General features: G+C 35.4%; 1 protein-coding gene across 14 annotated transcripts in view; it reads right to left on the minus strand.

Moving 5' to 3' along the window:
* Positions 1-245: 245 nt before the first annotated feature.
* The window catches only part of KCNC2 (potassium voltage-gated channel subfamily C member 2), a 196,528-nt gene continuing 173,638 nt past the window's right edge, over positions 246-23,135 (minus strand). For 3 of the 14 annotated variants that reach the window (XM_027071227.2, XM_027071226.2, XM_027071228.2), the window contains exons 3-5: positions 10,790-11,717; positions 8,553-8,717; positions 246-3,381 (exon numbers count right to left, since the gene is read on the minus strand). In XM_027071227.2, the coding sequence (XP_026927028.1) occupies positions 3,245-3,381; positions 8,553-8,717; positions 10,790-11,717 (1,230 nt within the window). In that variant the 3' untranslated portion in view covers positions 246-3,244. Of the gene's footprint in view, positions 3,382-8,552; positions 8,718-10,279; positions 10,384-10,789; positions 11,718-23,135 lie in introns of all 14 variants that reach the window. The other 11 variants (XM_027071233.2, XM_027071235.2, XR_008300350.1 and 8 more) reach the window with 11 other exon arrangements.

Genomic DNA, 23,135 nt, shown 5'->3' on the forward strand with positions numbered 1-23,135 from the left:
GTAGTATCACAATTAATAATAATTCCATCTCAGAATTATAAGAAACTTAGGCAGGCAAAGCATTTAGAAGAGGAAAACACAGGCTACATGCCCAAGACTTGAATGAAAGTGAGAGCTCTGTATGTTCATAAATCCCTGCATCCCAAATTCCTTGTATTATGGGTGAGCGTCTGCTGTGGTACCATGAAGCATAAAAATAGTAAAGCCTATTGAAAATTCCAAAACAAAGAGAGGAGCCAAGAAAAGAATATGAATAATTTAATCAGATAGGATTCAAGTTTATCCCCAGCTTATTTGCCTTTTATTCTTCATTTCAGTTAGTTACATATCCATCAGTTATCACCAAGGTTGTGCATGCACCTTGAAATGTTCACAAAAGGTCCACAATACAGGGGTTCATAATTAGGTTATATGTTATATTCAGAATCCCAGGGGAACTAATCGATTCTGGAAATATTGATTAAGCAAGATGAAGAATTCTTACACAGTTTCAACTACAACAATTTTAAACAAGTACAAGCTTCGGTTGCCACAAAACTCACAAAAAGTAAATGATTGAAGAATATCTCTTTTATGCAAAATATACATTTTAGGATATAATTTGATTAATACTCTACTATATACTGACATTACTCCTTGATCATTTAATAAAAAAATACTCTCGTTGCCAGAATTTTATTTTCTGTAATATTTATAATTGAGGTAACAATGACAAAACACTTAAACCATGAATAACATTGGTGAGTTTTTTTTAAAAGTCATAATGATTCTCCAGAACTAAACAAATATGTGACTAAACACAGGTTAGTTTTGATAAATAGGCACTGAAAATTTCACAAAAAGACAAGCAGATAACATAAATGGTTTATAAAAAAATGATACCATCGATGTTCATGGATTCAAACAACAAAGAAGAAATAAGGGAAATTAAGACACATCTATACTACGCCATTATCACTGCCTTGTATGATTCACAGCACAATCTACTGCAGGCCCAAGAGGGGCAATTCACAGAGGTATGGGCCTTACTTGAAGCTTCAGAGATATTGATCATGAATTTGGCTTCCTTGGGTGTGAGATGGCTGAAGCTGTTGACCCATGCACACGTGTTGGTATTTACAATTGTCTCATGGATCCCGGCAGGTCCACAAGCAGACCACTCATATGGGGAGCACCAAATGAGTTCCAGCCACAGTTCTTTTCTAAGCTTTAGATGCCTCATGAAGACGCAGGGACTTCTTCCGAGTGCGACCTGGTCACATCAGGGCACATTCAGCAGCAGAAGTCTGTTTCCAGTACAGTCCTTGGCATGGCTAAATTCCATTGTCCCTTTTTCAGCAGTCAAAAATCCATGATAAATTCTGTACAACACTGCAGTCAATAACAGCAGCACCAGACAGTATATTAATTCCTTTACCATAAAGCTATATGGAATTATAACTTTCTAAGGGTGGTGTTATTAAAAGGATCACAGAATCTCTAAATATCAGATGTGTACGTCTGGGTAAATACATTGCTGTACAAAATCTCATACATGCAGTTCATGCTTTAGGACTTAGAGAATAATAGACGTTATGTGATCAATAATAAAAATGACATTTGTCTTCCTCACAAAAAATAAACATGAGAATTAAGGATTAATCAACAGTCTCAAGGATCCTGAATGCCTTAGAAATAATAATGTTTATCCCTCTATTTATAGTATGGCATTTTTCCTCCCTCACATGCCCAATACACCGGACACACTATTGCTATTGCATTCATTGGGACGCTGTAAACAGAATTTCTTCCACTTGGGCTGAATAAAACTCCCTAGGGGTTTTGCTGGAGTGTAGTGATGAATGCTGGTTGCTAGGTAGTAGACACTGACACTGCAGCCAGCAACCAAATGTAATGGTGATACTGCTGCTTAAATCCTGCTTATCAAAAAGGTTCACAGTACTGATTAACGTAGGTAGTCTACAGGGCATCATCCATTTACACACAAAGCAGAGAGGCTGTTCCAAATAGCAGAGAAGGCGGGGGGCGGGGAGAGGACCCGGTACTAAAATCATGAACATCTTATCAAGGCATTTCTGTGCTTCATGAAGACAGATGGCATATACATTGAAGACAGGGAGCTAAGACAGACAGACAAAACGCCATACAGGACAAAGCACCTGATTCAACACTGCCTGAAAATCTGATTAATCCCGCGAGTCAGAAATTTAAGGCTGGTCAAGAAAGCGTCCAGTGAAAACAATCATCTTTGATGTTTGCACAAAAATCAATAAATAAAAATAAAGGAAGGGGATAAAAAAAGACACGAGAGCTTTGGGTGATATTTGGCACTTTGCCTCTGAAAATGATGACAAATCCTGGGATTGGAAAAATATATATATATGACTCTAATACCAAGCAGCAATTCCTGGCTAAACAATGCAAGCCTGGCTGGCAGTTACCTTTCTCTCATGTTTTGTGCCTTCCCCAAGTCATTAAGTAAGAGCTCTGGCCTCAGCTCGCGTGTAACCAGTAATGACAACCTCTTTGCAGTTATCTGTGTGCAAACAACCAGAGACATTCAGAACTCCAATACAGCATTTTTGAAGAAAAGTAAATCAACCAAGAAATTAAACTGTTTAAAACAAATATTTCTTTCAAAGAATAAGGAAAAAAAATGTCAAGGAGAAACTCGCCCTCCCTGCCCCACAATTCAACATGCAGAACAGTCAACCAGTGCTTTCATATCAGCAGGTACACATATCCTGAGCCATCCACGGTCCCCGAACTCTGCGACATTGCTTTCAGGTGATAGAGACAAGATGGTCCATGCAAATGAGCTGACCAAAGTCATGTTGTGTGCAATCAAGATAGGATCCCAAACATCTTCAAAATGGTTTAGAGTCACAAGAAATGAAGGTCCAATGAAGTGACCGGTGTTTGGAAGCACACTGTTTTAATTATATCTCCCTGAAGATATGTTTACATATTAGCATACTGGCCAATATCTGACACTACCTGTCATTTTATTGCGAAAGGAGAGCAGGGTAATTAATATGGAGAAGTAGCACTACTTTAGATAATCTTTAAAGCCAGGAGAAGATTTGTGAGCTACCCAAGTGGCATTTCTGACTTCAAAGAGTAGTATCATGCAGGATTGAAACTGTATTTAATGGAGCCTGGAGTAACTCTACATTTACTTATTTCCATTTTGGGGTAAACAGTACTCGAATTCATACAATTTAGCCGACTGATGCAGTTTGGTTTACAAAATAGATGGGATGGGAGATCGAGGGCGCCTCAGAGGACAAGGAGAGTTGTAGGGTGATGTTACTGGAGACAGCCTCAGAGCATTGCCTGCCAAGCCCGCTATGTTGTTTAAGCTTCGGGATTTTTCATATCCTTTTATGAAAAAATGCACAGACATCAGTTGAATTCAACCAGAAAATAGACACAGACAAATAATACCATGCAGGATAATCAAAAGTGCTATTTTGAGTTCAAGGGAAAAAAAATTTTTTTACAAAGAATTCAATATTGAGACCATTTATACCTTAAAAAAATAAAGCTCACTATAGCTGTCATTCCCAAGAAATTAAATCAATCAAAACTTATAGTTGTAATACTTCAAAATTCATTCTTTCTCACTGTAATTTGTATTGATGTTAATTTTGGTATATAAAAAATACAGATCTTTTAAGAGTTAGGCAAAGCAACTTAAGTAAGATATAAACTTGGCTAATATTTTTAAATTTCAGAATCTGTTTCTAAAAAAAAAAACCAAATGGGCTATTTTTTCTTTTCATTTTGTATTGTTTACTAAGCTAATAAGCATGATCAACTTTAAGTGGACAACTCTTTTTCCAGCATATTCAATTTTTCAGCTTTATAGTGTTAAAAGGATGATTCTTAAATAATGGCGTTTGATGCCATTATCTAGGTGATGTAGAATGCCCATTTCTATATCTTTGGATAAAAAAATGTAAAGAAAAAAGGAAGGAAATGAAATATAAATTGAGTCATAATTTCAGTGAATTACAGTCTGAACTTTATGATGTGATGTTTTCAGTTAGCTCTCCACTGCCAAGAACTGAGAACCATTTGATCATAATTCACTTTTTCTATTATCTTGCGTTCTAATCAACTGTACATGATTATCATGGACTTACGGAATAAAAGATCCTCCTCACAAGCTTTAACCCAGTGGTTTTCCTTAGTCACTCAAGCAACATTCCCATCAAAGTCACCTTTGGGAAGATTCATATATTGTAGCATTATTTATTAGAAAAAGAGTAGAGGCAGTTCAATGGGGTGGTTAGCACCATGTAAAGTTAGAAGTGAACTGTCTTAAAAGCAGGACAACTATTGATTGAAAAAGTAGTCAAGAACCAAATGTAGGATTCAGTCATAAGAAAAACTAGTCAGGAAATAAATGTTCTGACAAGTCCACTGAAAAAAAGTGTTGTCGAACAGGAAAATGAAATTCCCTCAGCCAAAGCTGAGCAAGTGGATACAACTTCACTAAACTTCATGGATTCCTTAGCCTCAGGACATATTCCTTGGGCTCTGATTAGCCCTCGGTGTGCATGATTAGTATATGAGAAAGAAAATGGGCCTTTTGTGTTTCCCTGTGTTCCTCTCAGGTACTTTTTTTAATTTTCATGGAACTTCTGGGGAAGAAGCTAATACTATCTCTCCTCCTTTCACTAGAAAAGAAGAAACATTTTCAGTGAGTTAGTGATTATTTGATTTTCAAGCAGCCAGTACAAGAATGGACACAGACTGTAATAACTGCTCTACTGTGGGAGAAGCTGGACTGGACAGAAACGTCCTTCCCCATATACACACACAGAAACTTTCAGCGGTCTTCCTTGAGATTTTGTAGATGGAAATTTATGCCATCCATAACCTATTGTAAAATTCTCTAGGACATCCTTTCTGCTAATGAGAGGATTATATGCCAATAAGCTTTGTTAGCATTTAGAGATATAAAACATGGGAGGCAACATGTATTTCATTCTATTCCAGAGGATGATGGAATACTTAATAAGAGGATGTCTTAAATAATTAAAAAAGAATTGCAGATAATTTATCCTTACACAGGGACCTCCATGCTCCTGAAGAGCTAGTCATTACTGCTCTTCTGTAAAGACATTGGAAGTATAACTTTGGGAATTATATGAAGAATAATTTATCCTAGTTGACCATGTAATCTCCCTATAGGACCTCCAAAAAGGTAAAAATTTACTTGATCGTTTTATGTTAATCACCCTAGTTATATGTAAATCTTGGTTCCCATTCTTAATGTTCAATTATTATTCTGAATTACAGTTTTTAACATAAATATTATCTATTCTGTTTATAAGTCCTTTTACTTTAATAACTATAATTTCAGTGTTAATTTGAAAAGACTTCCCTTCTAATTTAATAACAAGTATTTAGTAAAATTATACGTTATTCATTGAATATATATATATTTTATTCTGCAGGTTCATTTCTGATACAAAATTTGATAACGTTTTGCTTAAGCAAACTTTTTATTGAGTGGAATGGTTAAAAATATAATTCATGAGAATAAACAATGAACCTACTTGGAATTGGCATCTAAATACAAGGTGTGCCTATTATATGGTCCTTTTTTTTTAGTTTTTTATTTTTTTAACATTTATTTACTTTTGAGACAGAGAGAGACAGAGCATGAACAGGGGAGGGTCAGAGAGAGAGGGAGACACAGAATCTGAAACAGGCTCCAGGCTCTGAGCTGTCAGCACAGAGCTTGACGCGGGGCTCGAACTCAGGGACTGCAAGATCATGACCTGAGCCGAAGTCGGACGCTTAACCGACTGAGCCACCCAGGGGCCCCAATTATATGGTTGTCAAAAGCATGTGCTTGTATGGGGAAATATTGAAACTGCCTAGCAATGTACTATCAATGGGTATGTTTTTGTGTATGTAATATGATTTCCTAAAAACTACTGAATAAATAAAAACACAGGTTCTAAGTATTGGGAGTTCATTCTTACAGGGAATCCATAAATTTCCTTAATGTATGTCCAACTATATTCATACTTGTTGGTAGAAAAAGAATTCAGTGGGAATCTGGTAATTTCTTTTCATCTGTACAGGGGAGAATTTTCAGCACACTAAAATCAAATCAGTTGAAAGACCAACTTGAAAGATAAAAAAGGGATCATTTAGGAAATAAATGCCTGAATAAGAGTAATAGCAGAAATCTATAATCTACATAAAAGGAAACAAGAGAAGAATAGATTCCTGATAAACATGACAAGACAACACACTAAAAAAAATAAGTGAAGTTAGCCAAAATGTTACAAGGACTGGGAGGAAAAACACAGTAGTGTAAAAAAAAACAAGCAAGAATGAAAAAAGAAGTTGATTATGATGAGAAATGACAAAGAATAAAAGCCCATAGATGAATTTTCAAAGATGTGCTCATTGATAAAGAGAATTTTGTATTTGTGAAATAGAATTTTATGTATAATTTTTCCATACAAACTAAATATCTTATTAATTGCTTTGCTCATGAAACTTTGCCATTTTACAGAAAAATTCTATATTTGCATAATGTTTTATAATTTGCAAAGTATTTTTTCATATGTGATCTCCTTTGATAGTTTAAAATTCAAATATTGTCTGACAGTGGAAGGAAAAAAATTTAGCTAAGTTCTTAACCATGTAACCTTAGTATAAGCATTGGATGTGATACTTTATTATGTGATGTTCAAAAATGTATAAAAATATAGCCACACATTACATATAAATACATATATACATATATATACATATATACATACATATATATACACATATATAGTGGGTTAAGATATGTAATGTACTTAAAATATAATGTTCTATACAATAAATTATTAGTTATATGTTATTATCATCAGTTAATGTATGTATACATATTTTGCTTAAGTACAATGATAGGATATTAACTATCATAAAATATTTAAAAAATTGTTCTAGCACTTAATATTTAAATGTAAATTAGCAAACAACCAAATAAACATATTCAAATAATTGAAATATATTTTGGTATAAAGAATAGATACAGAGGAATGGAAGTAGCTGAAATGAAGAAGTATTTGAAATATTACATACTAAAGAAATAAAAGAAGAGTCTGACTTCTCTTTTGAGATCAAAAGCATGGAGACAGACAGGACAATAAAAAGTGTTCAGAAGCAATGAAAGAGAAGAACAATATGGGTAATGAGACATTTCAAAGAAGACATCACAAAATTAATATTGAAGGCTTAAAATGTTAAAGTATTCAATTGGGAGAAACTGCAATGAATAGCAAAAAGTGAAGTATTTTTAAAACACAGTTGCACTAATATGAAAGTTTTGGATTGGTTTTCATTCAAATTCAGTACATTGCATAAGAAATAATTATAGTTCTTTCTCTATTCTGTCAATAAACAGAGAAAGAGAACCATGGCAATAAAGCAAACAGAATTATCAAAGTAGGAGTAATCAAAGAGCATATCAGCCCTTGGACCAGGGTAGGTAATGTCACAAAATTATTTCTTAAGGAGCGGGTAAAAGGGCCCAATTGTCCTGAGATCCATAAAGTTTCCTCAAAACAAAAACAAAAAACAGCACCTAGGGAATGGTCAGAGACAGTGGCATAATCTAGAAAATTGGAAGCACATGGTGGAGTGGTGCTTCAATACTGTTATATTCCTTGACCAAGATGCCTAACCAACAAAATATACTCATTCAACAAGTGTTATTGAGTATCTTCTGTGTACAAGTCACAGTTCAATGTGGGTTGAAAATAGAAATAAAATTATTAGTATTGCCTTGAAGAGAAATTCTGTATCACATTATATAAGTACACAAGTAGCCTTTTAAGTGATTGGATATACTGTTTTATATGGCCAGGGATGTTATATCTTTTTAACCTTGTGACATTCAGATAAATCATGGCAAAGACTACCCAAATACTGGATAAGAGATTTAATTAGAGAATGTTTAAAGCTTTTCTTTGAAAAAAGCCTTATTGTTCTATCAATTACTTATCAAATATATGCATAGAGCCAATTACTGAGTTTTATTACTTGTAGTTTAAAAGATAACTTTTAAAGACTGCTGAGTATATTATATTAAGATAATTAGATGAGCAACTTAATTTTTAAATACCCCATTACAATTCTTCCCATAGACAAATGGAAAACCAAAAACAAGAATGAATGAATGAATGAATGAATGAAGACCGAAATGAATGAATGAAGACAGAAATGAATGAAGAAAGAAAGAAAGAAAGAAAGAAAGAAAGAAAGAAAGAAAGAAAGAAAGAAAGAAAAGAAAGAAAAGAAAGAAAGAAAAAGAAAGAAAGATGAAATACCTTTCAGATATGACAGTCAAGTGTACTGTTATGATATGTACTTTAAATGTTTATAATGAGTAAAGAGATGATGAGAAATGTGAAACAACACTGTGTGCAGTTTTTCCTAGAAAATGATGAAAGAGCATTTATATCACTCCATATATTAGTAGCACTTAATTTCTAAGTCACCTGTTAGGATCTGATTAAATGCATGCCTACCTTTCCTGATCCCTCCATCAGAAGCACACGTGTAATCACCTGTTGTCAGTAGGAAACATGTTTCCCCTCTTCTGTTTTTGTCTCTGGTACTAGAGCGTCTGATGGGGAGCCTTTCTGGGGGTGATAATGGCGGCTCACTTCCTGTACTGTCGTCACCTGATAACACTGGTCACAGCACCATGCCCATTGACAGACAGTGATGGATGAGGAAATGAGACAGTACAAAGAGTTTACACTGAATGTCCATAGTACAGTCACTCCATATACAAAACACAGTAATCACATCATGATAAGAAAAAGGATTTTTATCACTCATTACAAAAATCTACATGGAGCAAAATGGAAATGTATTGAAAAGGAGAGAAATGTTCTTGGGAAATTTCAATTCCATTTTGGATCCCATTTAGTAGAAAACTGACTTTCACAGAACTAATATGAATTCAAAACAAGTGTGATAATGAACTAGCACACACATTAATATCTTAAGATTTTTGACATGCTTTCTAGTTACTGTGAATAGGAATCTTTAAAAGTGGAGCCTACTTAAGGAAAAACTCCGAGGTACATATTTGTCTTTGGAGTTCTTTAAGACACAGGCTTTTAATATTTGATGAAAGTAATTTCCCCCAAAATATTAATAAAATAAATCCAAAATCTCACTTTATGTCCAGGTTCTCCTTTTTGAAATGAAAAATATTTTTTGAGCATAACGAAGGAATAAGATTAACTTATCCAAATGCCCTTGAAACAACTGTTTACTTCTATATGCTTGCCAAAGACATTTACATCCTATTGGCCTAGATGCTAGCTTGTTATAACAATATTTACCCAGGTTGATAGTTTGTCCTCTTTTTCCATGCCCTTCATAAGGAATCTGCACAGGTATACTGAGAACAGTCTGATGAGACCAACATCAACTAAACTCCACTATTCATAAAGATATTCTTGGCCTAATAGTTTTTAGATATATTGACAGAATCTGCAGAACAATGTACTAAATGAACAAAAAGATCTTTATGAATAATATATTTAAGAAAGCATTTTAGTTCCAGCCACATTTTTTTCCCCACTTACTTCACAAAAACTTCTGGAAACTAATGAAGGGACCTATGGAAATGTTACTTGCCTTTTTTGTTTGTTTGCTTGCTTGCTCTGTGTAATTGGTGTCATTTCTGAATTATGCAAAAGTATTCACATAGGATTATCATAAATCTTTTTTTACAAGAAAAATATTAAATATATCTAAGTTACAGGGAATGCACATATCTTAAATTTTCATAGTGGGCTCAAAGCTAATTAAATTGTTTAATCTACAAAATATTTCATCTGTACCCATACACAATAGAGAGGACACTACTGCCTATAACTTTGGCAAAATGAACATCAATTATCAGTTGATGTTCTCTAGATTATTTATGGCAATGGAGAGGAGAAGGGATTCAGCAATATATCACCCAAAATTCATTTTGGGAGGGAACAGAGCACCCAATGCATAGTGTAGAAAAAAGGAAATCCACAGGGAAATTCAACTTTGCCATTGATTAGACAAAGCAGATCATCTATCTCCAGAATAATGGTGAGTCTATTATATCACATAGCATTTTACCCAATCTAAAGGGATTATACTGAAGATCCTACCTAAGTTAACAATCATGAAAATTTAATCAACCCTCCAGAATATTACTAGCAACAACTTGTATTATCAAAAGGGCTATCTTCCATATCACCTTTTTGGTGTTCAGGCTTTTCAAATATAAGCATCCATTCTTTTTAAGTAACTGCTTCTTGTAAATTAGGTTGAGATGCATGGCCCCATGTGGCAGAGATAAAACTGAGACAAACACGCCAAGCCAAATGATATGGAAAGCAACATTTTGAGAATGAAAGATGGAAAATGGCCAATATCATACCATCACATCGTGCAGGGGAACAAAGAAACATTGGCACAAGAGCAACAAACAGGCAAAAGAAAATATTGGCACCATCAGCAGAGGGCATTCCCACTAAAGCAGGAAAACTCTATAGACCAGCTACGCAGGCTTCTACTTGGAATCTACTGAGAAAAGCTACAGGCTACAGTCTAGCTATCTACAAGCCTGATACAAACACATGTTTTGCGAAGGGGTAGAACTGAAAACTCATGAAAGTTTACAGAGAATGAAAATGGTTGCCTTCTACCTAAGGGACATACTGGTCTATAAAGTATTTAATGGCATGCATTTGAAATTGTGCCTTACCTGATCTGTTATGTTCCAGAAGCCGATTGTCTTTGCCCAGACACGTGTCACCCTGTGTGCTATTACAGGCCATATTTAATTCTGTCTTGCAAAAAGTAGGTGAGCTTGCCTGAGGGGCAGGAGGGATGTGCTTCTTTCTTTTCCTTGGAAGTTTCTGCTTCGCCATTGCCAAGGAGTAGTACATCCCAAAGTTGTTGACAATGACAGGCACTGGCATGGCTATTGTCAGCACTCCAGCCAGAGCACACAGGGCTCCCACCAGCATCCCTGACCATGTTTGGGGGTACATATCCCCATAGCCCAAGGTAGTCATGGTCACTACAGCCCACCAGAAGCCAATTGGAATGTTTTTAAACTGCGTGTGCTCACTAGCTGAAGGGTCGTTAGGTTGAGCTCCTACTCTCTCGGCATAGTAGATCATAGTAGCAAATATCAAAACTCCTAGAGCCAGGAAGATTATCAGCAGCAAAAATTCATTAGTGCTAGCTCGAAGAGTGTGTCCAAGCACCCTCAGACCTACAAAATGGCGGGTGAGCTTGAAGATTCTCAGGATCCTCACAAATCTTACCACCCTGAGGAAGCCAAGTACATCTTTAGCAGCTTTGGATGACAGCCCACTGAGTCCCACCTCTAAGTAGAAGGGTAGGATGGCCACAAAGTCAATGATATTCAAGAGATTTTTGATGAATTCAAGTTTATTAGGGGAAAAAATGATACGGACTAAAAATTCAAAAGTAAACCACACCACACACACTCCTTCTACATACGTCAAGGCAGGATCCGTTTCGATTTCATATTGCAGAACAACGCTTGTGCCATTGATGACTGGTTCTGTCTTGTTTTTAACAATATTGAAAGCTTCATGTGTCTCCAGGCAAAAGGTTGTGATCGAAACCAGGATGAAGAATAAAGAAGCAAAAGCAATAAACTGTAGGGGGCGGGGGGAGGGAAAGAAATAAAAAAAGAAACAAAGAGTGATCTGAACTATAATATACTTTGATCCAAATCTAAGAGCATCGATCCCCGCAGATGGAAAAAGAGCAAAAGCATATTTGGAGATTTTGGAGGTTTTGCTTGGGATGTTATTTAAGTGAAAGAAGAGATGTGTAGGTATCATTAATTAGAGTTGCACATGTAATTTGTTTCAAGTTCTGTTTTTTGTTATATAGGCAAAAACTTTTGCTTATGTTGGAAAATAATTTCTTGACTCTTTTGTATAAGAAAATATACCTGTTAAGAAAGCATAAAAATCAATCCAAAACAACGTTAAAGGGCAACAGATTAAAGAAAAAAATGTAGACAGTGGCTCCAGATATTGGTTCTGATCCTAGAAACCTTCATGTATTAGATCAAGTTTTACATCTATAAATATAAGGTACAGTTCTTACTGATGGAAATTTGGAAGCTACCCAAATTTAACTGTAGGTTTTTAGCTATAAATAAAATGCTCCAAGTTGTCATAGGTATGGACATGAAAAAAAAACAAAAAAAAACTTTTTGAGCTATGTTAAAGTTAAATTGTATCAGTTTAAGGTGGAGACTTGTCCAAAAGAACAAATCTAGGGAAGAGGAATAGTCAACAAGACTGAAGAGAGAGAAACAGAGTTAAGGAACAAATTAAAAGACAATTTTCTTTCTCACCTGAAAAAGAACTCCAAGTGTTATTAGAGTAGCATGCTATAAAATTGCAGGGTTTTTTTTTTTTTTAATTCAACTTTTTAGTTCATTTCATCAGTCCCCATGTGAATACACACACCCGCTAATACAGAATAATAATAATAAAATCTCTCCTTATATAGTTCCTATTACTGCCAGACATTCATAAAAACAAATTATGTAATTAACTCATATCCATACTCATAACACTACTATTACCATATTTTACAGTTCTACAATATTAGCACAGAGTTTAAGCTACTTTTGCAAGATGTAAGATAAAAGGATAGACGAAACACCCTAACCTGATAAGTTTTGCTCCCAATTGTTCTGTTAACTACCAAACGCTCGCATGTTGAATACAAATATGTTAAACCATTTACTTATCTTGGGATCACATACTTCTTAATATTCAAGCTCTGAAAACTTAACACCCAGTTGTCTGAGTGAATGGTACTGTGACAGTCAGTACCAGAGGCTTTCAAAGAAGACTGTAGAGTTCTAGTGCTCTCTGATAATGCCCTTAGACTTAGCGTGTGTAATGAGCACCAAGGGATTGCCCCTTGAATATCCAAATTAATTAATTATGTAAGAACAAGAGGTCATCAGTCAAGCGGAGGGTAGCCCTTACTTGCAAATATTAGGGTATATCCAAATCCCAAAACTGTCCCCTAATACCTGTTCTTCACCCATACCATTGAAAAGATCTAAGTTTCAAGAAGAGATTGAAACTACCTCCTTTTTTTCCTGGTTGAGTTTCAGTGTAAGAGAGATACAAAAGGACTAAAAGAAAACATCTTAGGATGGTAACTATCTGCCTTAAAGAACCACCTCAAATTCTGAAATTGTATCTATGCAGGGTAACAGTTGGTACACTGTTCACATAGAATTACAAAGCATGCCATTTTCATGGTTTTGCCTTACTCCCCCATGCATATCTTCCAATCTCCCTTGGTTTTGACATTATGGTTTCACTAATATCTTTTCCCAGACATAATGCAAGACACTAACATGTTTTCACTCAGCTTTCCCTTTGTCCAAATAAATATAGAGTTCATTTTTTAATAACTACTTGTTGTAACAGTATCACTAAGACCCTCTAGATGCTTTAGAAGATAGTATCTTCTAGAGGAAGAATCAATCATCCTTGATGCATGCATTACTTCTTAATGTAATCACAATTTTATCTATAGATTTGTTTCTGATTCCCCCTGAAATTTTTTGTCATCAGAGCCCTGCTGGTGGGTATATGTTGATGCCCCCACCAAGCCCCCCCCCCCCCGCCACATGCTCCCCCATCCACATCCAGTCTCCAGCATTTCAGATGAAATGTCAAAAGTTTTAGTGCACACATTCTATCTACAAGGCAGGTAGACAATATAAGACAATTAAAGCAAACTGTAATTTTATTTTATGCGTCTAGTATTCCTCAGTCAGCATTTTTTCAGTTAACTTTGCCAAACTCTCTCCACCTACATTCAGGTGAATTGAATGGGACTTCCCAACACTGCTGTTTCAAAATCTGTCCTCACTTCCCAGCCATATCCCAAACAACAAAGACAGTTTTCTAGGGTACTTTGATGCTTGTAAATACAAAACACTGGGACCTTTTATGAGGGAACATTTTCTTACTCTTCATTCATTCATTCAAGTATGAATTAGGTGCCTCTCTGTGCCAGGCCACAGGGTTAGGGCTTCAATTTAACAGTAGATAACAAACACAATCCCTGCATTTGAGGAATTCACAATCCATTAGGGACACAGACATTAAATAATGAACCATGCAAAAATTATATAATTACAATTGTGATAAATGCAATGAAGGATAGAAAGGCTCAAAAATGGGGCTTTATTTAGACTGAGGGGTCATAGACACCTCTGACAAAATATCAATAGACTGGAATTTGAGGGATAAATGAAGGCTAACTTGATGGAAACAGGAGACCCATATATAACACAGTAGGAAATTTTAACAAAACGTCTGGACTTTTTCAATCTGGCTTTCTCAAGTGATGTCTTTACTGTAACACTGCAGGAGCAGAAGGTTTTCCAAGTCTGCCTCTTTTGCACAAATTACGATGATTAAAGCCCAAGCTAGCACAGAGGCTCTGACATTTTAAAGGTTAACCTCTTTTCCTAAAGAGCTTTAAATAAACTAGAAATATTACCTAGGTTTTAAAATGAGGCTGTAAGGAGACTTTAAAGCAGTTTGATTGCTTATGGTCCTCCTTTGGACTTGCTGGCTTATTGGGAAAGCTTTAGAATTCACTTGTCTTAAATTATTGTAACAGCCCCATTGTTTGGGATGAAGTAAAAACACAAGATATATAGGTTAAAGTGGTTTTTAACTTAAAGTCCTATGCAAATACTATAAATCATTATTATTTATACTTTAAAAATATATAATTATTACCTCAATAAGTACTACCAGAACCTGAGGCTTATGTTCATTAAATGAGTTAATTATGTTGTCAGAAAAAGGTCAGCAGAGTCATAAGGTACTACACTTGGTGGTTGGAGTTTAAGTAACATGAATCATCTTGTTAAATTACCCATTTTAATTATCCACCCACAGAAGACATGAATAGACAGACACTTTTCTAAAGAAGACATCCGGGTAGCTAAGAGACACACATAAAGATGGTCAACGTCACTCATCATCAGGGAAATACAAATCAAAACCATGATGAGATACTGACCTCACACCTATCAGAATAGTTAAAATTAACACCACAAGAAACAACAGGTGTTGGCAAGGATGTGGAGACAGGGGAACCCTCTTGCACAGTTTGTGGGAATGTAGACTGGTGCAGCCATTCTGGAGAACCGTATGAAGGGTCCTCAAAGAAGTAAAACTAGAGCTACCATATGACCCAACAATTGCAATAGTAGGTTATTTACCCAAAGGATACAAAAATACAGATTTTGGGGGGTTCATGCACCCCAGTGTTTATAGCAGCATTATCAACAATAGCCAAACTATGGAGAGAGCCCAAATGTCCATCAACTGATGAATGTATAAGAAGATGTGCTATATATATACAATGGAATATTACTCAGCCATCAAAAAGAATGAAATCTTGTCATTTGCAATGACATGGATGGAGCTAGAATATATTACGCTAAGAGAAATAAGCCAATTGGAGAAAGACAAATATCATATGATTTCACTCATATGTGGAATTTAAGAAACAAAACAGATGAACATATGGGAAGTGAGGGAAAGAGAAAAGAGGGAAACAAACTACAAGAGACTCTTAAAGATAGAGAACAAACTGAGGGTTGATGGAGGGAGGTGGGAGGAGGATGGGTTAGATGGGTGATAGGTATTAGGGAGGGCACTTGTTGGGGCACCTAAGTGGCTCAGTTGGCTAAGCATCCAACTCTTGATTTTGGATCAGGTCATGATCTCAAGATTCGTTGAGATCGAGCCCAATGTTGGGCTCAGCACTGACAGTGCAGAGCCTGCTTGGGATTCTCTCTCTCTCCCACTCTTTCTTCCTCTCCGCCCTCAAAATGAATAAATAAATATTTTTTAAAAGGAGGGCACTTGTTATGATGAGCACTGGGTGTTGTATGTAGGTGATGAATCACTGAATTCTACTCCTGAAACCAATATTGCACTGTACGTCAACTAACTAAAATATAAATAAATAAAAAAATGAATTGATTAATTAATTAATACTTGCCCATCCATATTCTTAGAAAACAAATTTAGTCACATTCATTAGAATACACCTGGGGAGCTTACACAAATGTGAATTCCTTACCCTCCACATGACACATCAGACACAGCTTCTCTTGTTTAGGGAAAGGGAATTTGCATTCAACAAGCTTTTGTAGTGATTGCTATGCATATCAAAGTTTGAAAAACACTGTTTCAGTGTATTTTCAACTTGATAATACAAAGTTGATAATTCATTACTAAATGAATTGGAGAAGTTTCTAAATTATAAGCATTTGTAGACTCTTAAAAGAATCTTCCTAAACCTGTGTGTGTGTGTGTGTGTGTGTGTGTGTTCGCATGTGAGTTGTGACATAATTCTGGCTTCTACACAAATATTGGTGAAGAAACAAAGCCAATGAACAGCCTCTAAATATACACAACTCTAAGATACAAAAACTTTGAAAGCCAAAAGTTGTCTGTGTTTTTACAAGTCGCTTGGAACTTGAATTTATCAATATTTTCATTAGCATTATTTAAAGAACCACATGATTTTGTATTTTTATTATTCTTCATTGTAATTTTTATAGCTCTGTATATCTTTAGTTTTTAAGGACTTTGTAATTCTGCCAGAGTGTGATAATAGTATAATAGGAAAATAAAAAAGAGTATAAAAAAAGATACAAACTGTCATTATGGGAAAGAGACATTCATTCCAGAAGTAGATGACTGTTTTGCTTTAAAAAAACAAGCTAGATAGGCATTTTTTATTTATAAAGTCTAAAGACACTAGAAATGGTCTAGAATAGGAAGGTCATAACAGAGAACTAAAGTATTCTTCATAATAACATGGTAGAAAATTGAATGTTGTCTTCTGACAACTTGAAAGTGGGGAAGTTGGAAGGAAATTGAAATCCAGAGAGAAAGAAACGGGATAGTTCTTTGAGGATGAGGAAAGTCCCATAATGGGAAGGAGCAAGCATATGAGAGATCCCTGAGCGGTACAGCAGCAGAACTTTGGGACACCAATGGGGAATACCAAACTTTAAGGTGCTGCTTGCTCTGCTATGCCTTCAGCAAAAGGTGGTTGTACAAAAGAACCTGGTGTTGATGGTGCTTCGAGTGATGAAGGTATTGGGCCATGCAAAGACAAAAGGAGGGGAGCAGTCAACCATGGAGGCAAGATACAGTGAGTTCAAAAACTTAGAAGAGTACTAAATAAGAGTAAAAGATAATCAGGAGAAATGTAGCTCTTGTGAGAGTATTAGAGTTATTGAGTTATTAAGAGAGAAAGATCTCCCCATAGAATGAAAAATAAGAGCTCAGTTTATTGGGAACTTAGTTTGAGTATCAGATGAAAAGGTGACCCCAGAAGCCTTGAAGACCTAGAATCATCTGGAGGCAACACTTGGAATCCATTATCAAGGAATTTGTACACTTCATTTGAACTTAATTTTAAGAGACTTGGATACAGAAAATATCTTGTTTTGTTTTGTTTTGTTTTTCTGACTCTCTGAGTTAAGCCCAAATGGGTAAGTATGAAGTTAGTTTGAATAATATTAAGAAATTAAAAAGGAAAGAAATGGTGGGAGGGAAGAGGTTTTATTTGTTTTTCTCCTTCACAAACTGGAAAGTGCTTAAGGACCAGAATGATTTCATATCCATTTTTGTAGCTCCTGCTTTTGGCACAGTGGTTAGTATTTAGGATGGCTGGCTGGCTGGATAGAAGGATGAAAGAATTAATGAAAGAATAAATAAATGAACAAAATAATAAGGTAGATCACATTCTAGTGAGAAGAAAAATGATGTGAGGAAAAGGAACTAACAGAAATGAAATAATAAAATATGCATATTGAAAAGAAAGAAAGAAAGAAAGAAAGAAAGAAAGAAAGAAAGGAAGGAAGGAAGGAAGGAAGGAAGGAAGGAAGGAAGGAAGGAAGGAAGAAAGAAAGAAAGAAAGAAAGAAAGAAAGAAAGAAAGAAAGAAAGAAAGAAAAAAAGAAAGAAAGAAAGAGCCAAATTTATAGCAGGAGCAAATTGAACTGGTCTGTAGGTCCAAACATTGCCCTCAGTAGCTTCCATTCATTCTGTTAATGGAATCTTATCAAGGAGTTGAGGAAGAAAATCACATTGTCATTTCTCTCTTCCTTTTCCCCTGTGATAAGACCACAAACTCTTACAGGCATTCAATGCAAATAAGATAAAGCATGCTAAATAATCAAAATTTTAGAAAGCTCTCTAGGTGTTATGTTGACTGAATTCACAGAACTCATGTATCATCTCAGGGACATTTAGAAGGGAGATGCCCTGCTACAATATTGACTTGTGGATGTAATAAGTAGCCAGTTTTTCTCCTTAAGCCCAGTGTCCATGATTAGCTTGATGAGTGTCTAATACTCTGTTTTTGTTTTGTTTTGTTTTCTAATTAGTGACCATGAAGAGAAAGCCCTCAAAGTGCGGTTCTACATAGAAGATAGTATGTCTATCTACCTCAGTGCAAAGATTCAAGTAGATCTCTAAGTATGTGTAATAGGCGACAGAAAGAGGAGTAAAGAGGAGGAAAGCAGGCTATATTTTTGTTTCATCATTTTCTCTTTCCTGTTAGTATTAAAACGAATAAAACTGAACTCTATAAGAACCTCAAAAGTGCCAAACATAATGAGGACCAGACTGATTAAGTGGCCTTTTTCTGTGCTCCCCTACCCCAGGATCACTGATGTAGCAATTTTCACACACTTTTGTTACTGATTCTACAAGTCCACAAATTGTTCAAAGAGAAGAACTTAATATCTATCTTTAGAGCCAAACACAGGCTTGACTGATGGCAAGAAGTAGGTGATCAGTTCTTGGGAAATTAGAAAAGGAAAGTGTTTTTGAAATATGTTTAACTTGGTATGTAAAAATTCCACTGGCTCCAACACAGAATCTCCTTTAAAAGTCACCTTACCCATTAATTCACAATTAGTAACCTCAACCTATATTATAAACCTTTAAGGGGGAAAAGAACTTGAAGAAAAATTAAACTTACCTCTATTTGAAAATAAAAGTCAAGGACATAATTTAATAGTTGGAAATTAACATTACAGGGAGATTTTTTAAGACAAATCCTAAAATATATACTTTGCCATGGCCCAAAAATTCCAGTCCTTAAAGGAGATTCCCATTCATGGGCCATGGCAAAGAAAAGCCTGAAAGCTCTTCTTGACCTTGACAATCACCTTGAAAACAGACTCCTCGAATCAGGAAATTGAGGTCACTGGAGTTCATCAATTAAGGTTGTGAAAATAGTCATCAATTGGATGAGGAGTTTAGGAAGGAGGAGTTTTCTTTCCTCCTTGATTTCCTCTCACTTGTGAAAGATGATGAACCATCACTCTGCTTTGAGACGATTTCTCACTTGCTCTGGCATCTTGCAGGAACTTTATGTACTAAAACTGATTTGAGGGCGCCTGAGTGGCTCAGTTGGTTGGGCGTCTGACTTCGGCTCAGGTCATGTTCTCAGTCAGTGGTTGGAGCTCCGCGTCGGGCTCTGTGCTGACATGCTGACAGTTCAGAGCCTGGAGCTTGCTTCTGATTCCGTGCTTCCCTCTCTCTGGCCTCCCCGCTCATGCTCTGTCTCACTCTCTCTCTCAAAAATAAATAAGCACTAAAAAAAAAAGAATTTTTAAACTGAATGATTTCTTGGGATTATGGTTGCAATACTTGGTCTGGGATCAGCTTTAAATATCCTTTGTATGTACATACTGATAAAGTTGTCAGATGATCAGGGTTGCCTGACCTTGTCAGTTTTGCTGCAAAGAAACATTAGGTACATTGTACTGGGGTTATTATTCATGGAAACAATTGGTTAGGATCTATTTTCTCTCATGGAGCTAATGCTCTGAAAAGGGATCCCACCATAACAGTTTTAATCAATGCTTGGGAGTACGATTTTATTATTATATAACTGTTAAGATTGCTGGTGGACTGAGTTAGCCAAAAGGAAGACAGTTGCCTGCTTTAAGAAGAGGTGTCATATTTCAGGTTAAGATGTGAAAGCGTGAAGAATGTTGCAGTAAACGCCGATTTCAGAACTCTTAGTGTAGTGTAGGAATTGAGATCCTTGGGAATTAAGTAACTATGGAGGAACATCCTAAATTGCAAAGATTTGCTACTGCCAGCTTTCAACCCAAGTCAATTAAGCCAACCTGCATTATCATAAAACTGCCAAAATGCTGCATCTGCTTAAATGGGAGTTGAGTTTGCTTTATTTGCCTTGTGTACCCTGCCCCTGCTCTATAATGTCTGTAATCATGAAGATGGAAAAAATTGTAACATTAGTTTCAAATATGTGTGTTTGTGTGTATGTGTGTATACTAAGGAATTTCAGTTTTTGCAATTCCACATGAGGTATATCTATTTTTAGTTTGCATTTTAAGGACATTATATATTTTCCAAACAGAAATGCTTCATTCTTAATTATACACATTCTTCTTTTCACTCTTAAATAATTAAATAAAGACATGAGCAAGGACTTCCAACAATGAGGAATCAGAGCTCATAGTACTTCCTGATCCAAAATTTCCACTTTTAGAAATTTACTCTGGTAAAATGTGGATAGAAAAGTACAAGGATATATGTGGAAGGACATTCACTGAAGCATTATTTGTCAAAAAAAAAAAGTGTAAGTCAATGGTATATAGCATTACAAAGAATGAGGCAGCTAAATATGGAATGATATCTAATGAAACCTATTAAACAAAAAGATGACTGTGGTACAACAATATGTAGAGTCTAATACAACTTCTATCTCTATGTACAACTAATGCATGCTTATAAATAAATAGCAACATTACATTCTTAGCAGTAGTTATGAGTGGCATCATGTGAATGTGTTGCTAATGGAGAATTGTAACTGGTTCTATAAACATCTTCAAAGTTTAAAATTTTTATAAAAAATTTAATCATGTATTATATGTTTTATTTTAAAAGAAAATTCAAAGAAAATAATAACCAAGAGAGGATTAAGCTTGGATCTTCATTCTCAATGACCATTATGCTGATTTTATTATGCCACAGAAATTATACATTGGCAGATTGCCATTTGCCTTCTTTTGCCCAGCACCTTAAATTTAGCAGATGCTCTTAATTATGTATGTATCCAAGTCTCATATACTAGCTTTGCCGTAATTAACAAGAATGTGGTGTTGTTCACAGAACTGTGGTCTCTAGAGAAAGAAAATGGTCTCTTTCATTAGTAAGAATATCCTCAAGGGCCAACCACATAGGGACAACTACAGCCCTGCGTCTGCTGGTTCCATGCAGAGTTGACAATTACTTCAGCCTCTTTTGAGGCTGGTAAAATCAACTTCTCTTCATTCAAGTTTTACTGTTTAAAAGCAGTTCCACAAACTTTATTGGATTTATAACATTGAATTAGATCTTTCCTCAGTGGGGATGACAAAAACATATATGATTACTAAATTCAGAAATTAGTGAAGAAGGCGAAGAAGATTAACCTACATGTAACTGTATATAATCATGTGAGTGTTTATAACACATATATGTTTTATATTTATATCAATGTATCAAATGTGTTTATATGTATAGATATATATGTATACTATATACATATATGGATTACAGGTATGAATATATTATGTAGATAGGTATAAAATTGATATAAAACAATATAAGATTTAGATTTCTCAAGTCAAGATACCCAAATATTTTTTGATCACTGAGACTTATGTGACTCCTGATAAAGATATTCCACCATGTTGATACCTTTATCCAATATAGATACACATCATTCTCTCTACATTTTTTTTCCTATGCAACAGGAATTTCACTGAAATTTTTACTTGGCTTATCCACTCACACCTGAGTGTAATTTTCTAGGATACAGGCAAGGGAGGCCTATACATGACATTAGTATTATCACAATGAATTATGGTGTTCAAAGTTTAACTACAATTAAAAGTCATCAAATATGGATACACAGGATCATTTTAGTTCTCTAAGCCTTATGATGAAATTTAAAGTGTTTGTAATTAATATATTGCATGAAAATAATTTTTATAATTGCTTTATTAGACAAGAATTTTACAATTTTTTTGTCGTAAGAATAACAGCTTATAGTCACTTCATAGCAGAAACATGAATTGTAATTCTTCAATTCCAACTATTAAAAACTCCCTCCAAAGCTTCCACATTTATTATATATTGTCTTAAATTCATTTTTAAATGATTTAGTTTGTCTTGTAATGATATGACCTACACCATCACGATCTAGGAATACCTAGGAGGTCACATTTTTAAACCCTATCTACTCTTAAGTCCTAGGATATCTTTCTTGAGGCCAACACTTTCCATATTAAATTATGCAAGAATCCTGTTTAACTAAGTTGAAAGTGAGGGAGGTAAATAGAATGCTAGTGGAAGGCAAAGGGAGGTGACTAGCTTACAAACACCTGCCAAAGATTTGTTGACTCTGATAAGTCTGTTTCTTTCAACACTCTATACACTTTCAACACATCTGTCTAGCCTACTAGAGCACCTCTGCTGGTCTAGTCCCTATACAACATAGGGAATCCCAAGCTTTAGTCTCAAATGTTACCATTCTTTTTCCATACCTGCTTGCTCAGTAATCCTTTCTAAAACATAACCATATGCACAGATAGCCAAGTCCTGACAGTCTCCCATGGTTTATGTGTGCATTCCTTTTTCTTCAAGATCTTTTGTTTGGTGGATATTTGTTCTTTCTTACTACTAAGCTGGGTCAGGACCCCTCCAATCCACCCTAGTCTACTTCAGCAGGTATGCCTATCTGGAGAAAGAATACTAGAGTCTCAGTTCCTGATCTGCCTGGAAATCTTGGATACTCTTGCAAATAGATGCAGATTCTTCCCAGGGGCAAATTTCCTATATCCCACAAAACAAAAGCTCCTGGGTTAACTGGTACTTTCAATACAAGAAGCAGAAAAGTCATATTTAAAATAGGGAGGAATTGATTGGCTATGTAATTGGAAATCCTATAAGGTGAACC

The sequence above is a fragment of the Acinonyx jubatus genome, chromosome B4 (assembly GCF_027475565.1).
Source record: "Acinonyx jubatus isolate Ajub_Pintada_27869175 chromosome B4, VMU_Ajub_asm_v1.0, whole genome shotgun sequence".
Taxonomy (NCBI): Eukaryota; Metazoa; Chordata; class Mammalia; order Carnivora; family Felidae; genus Acinonyx; species Acinonyx jubatus.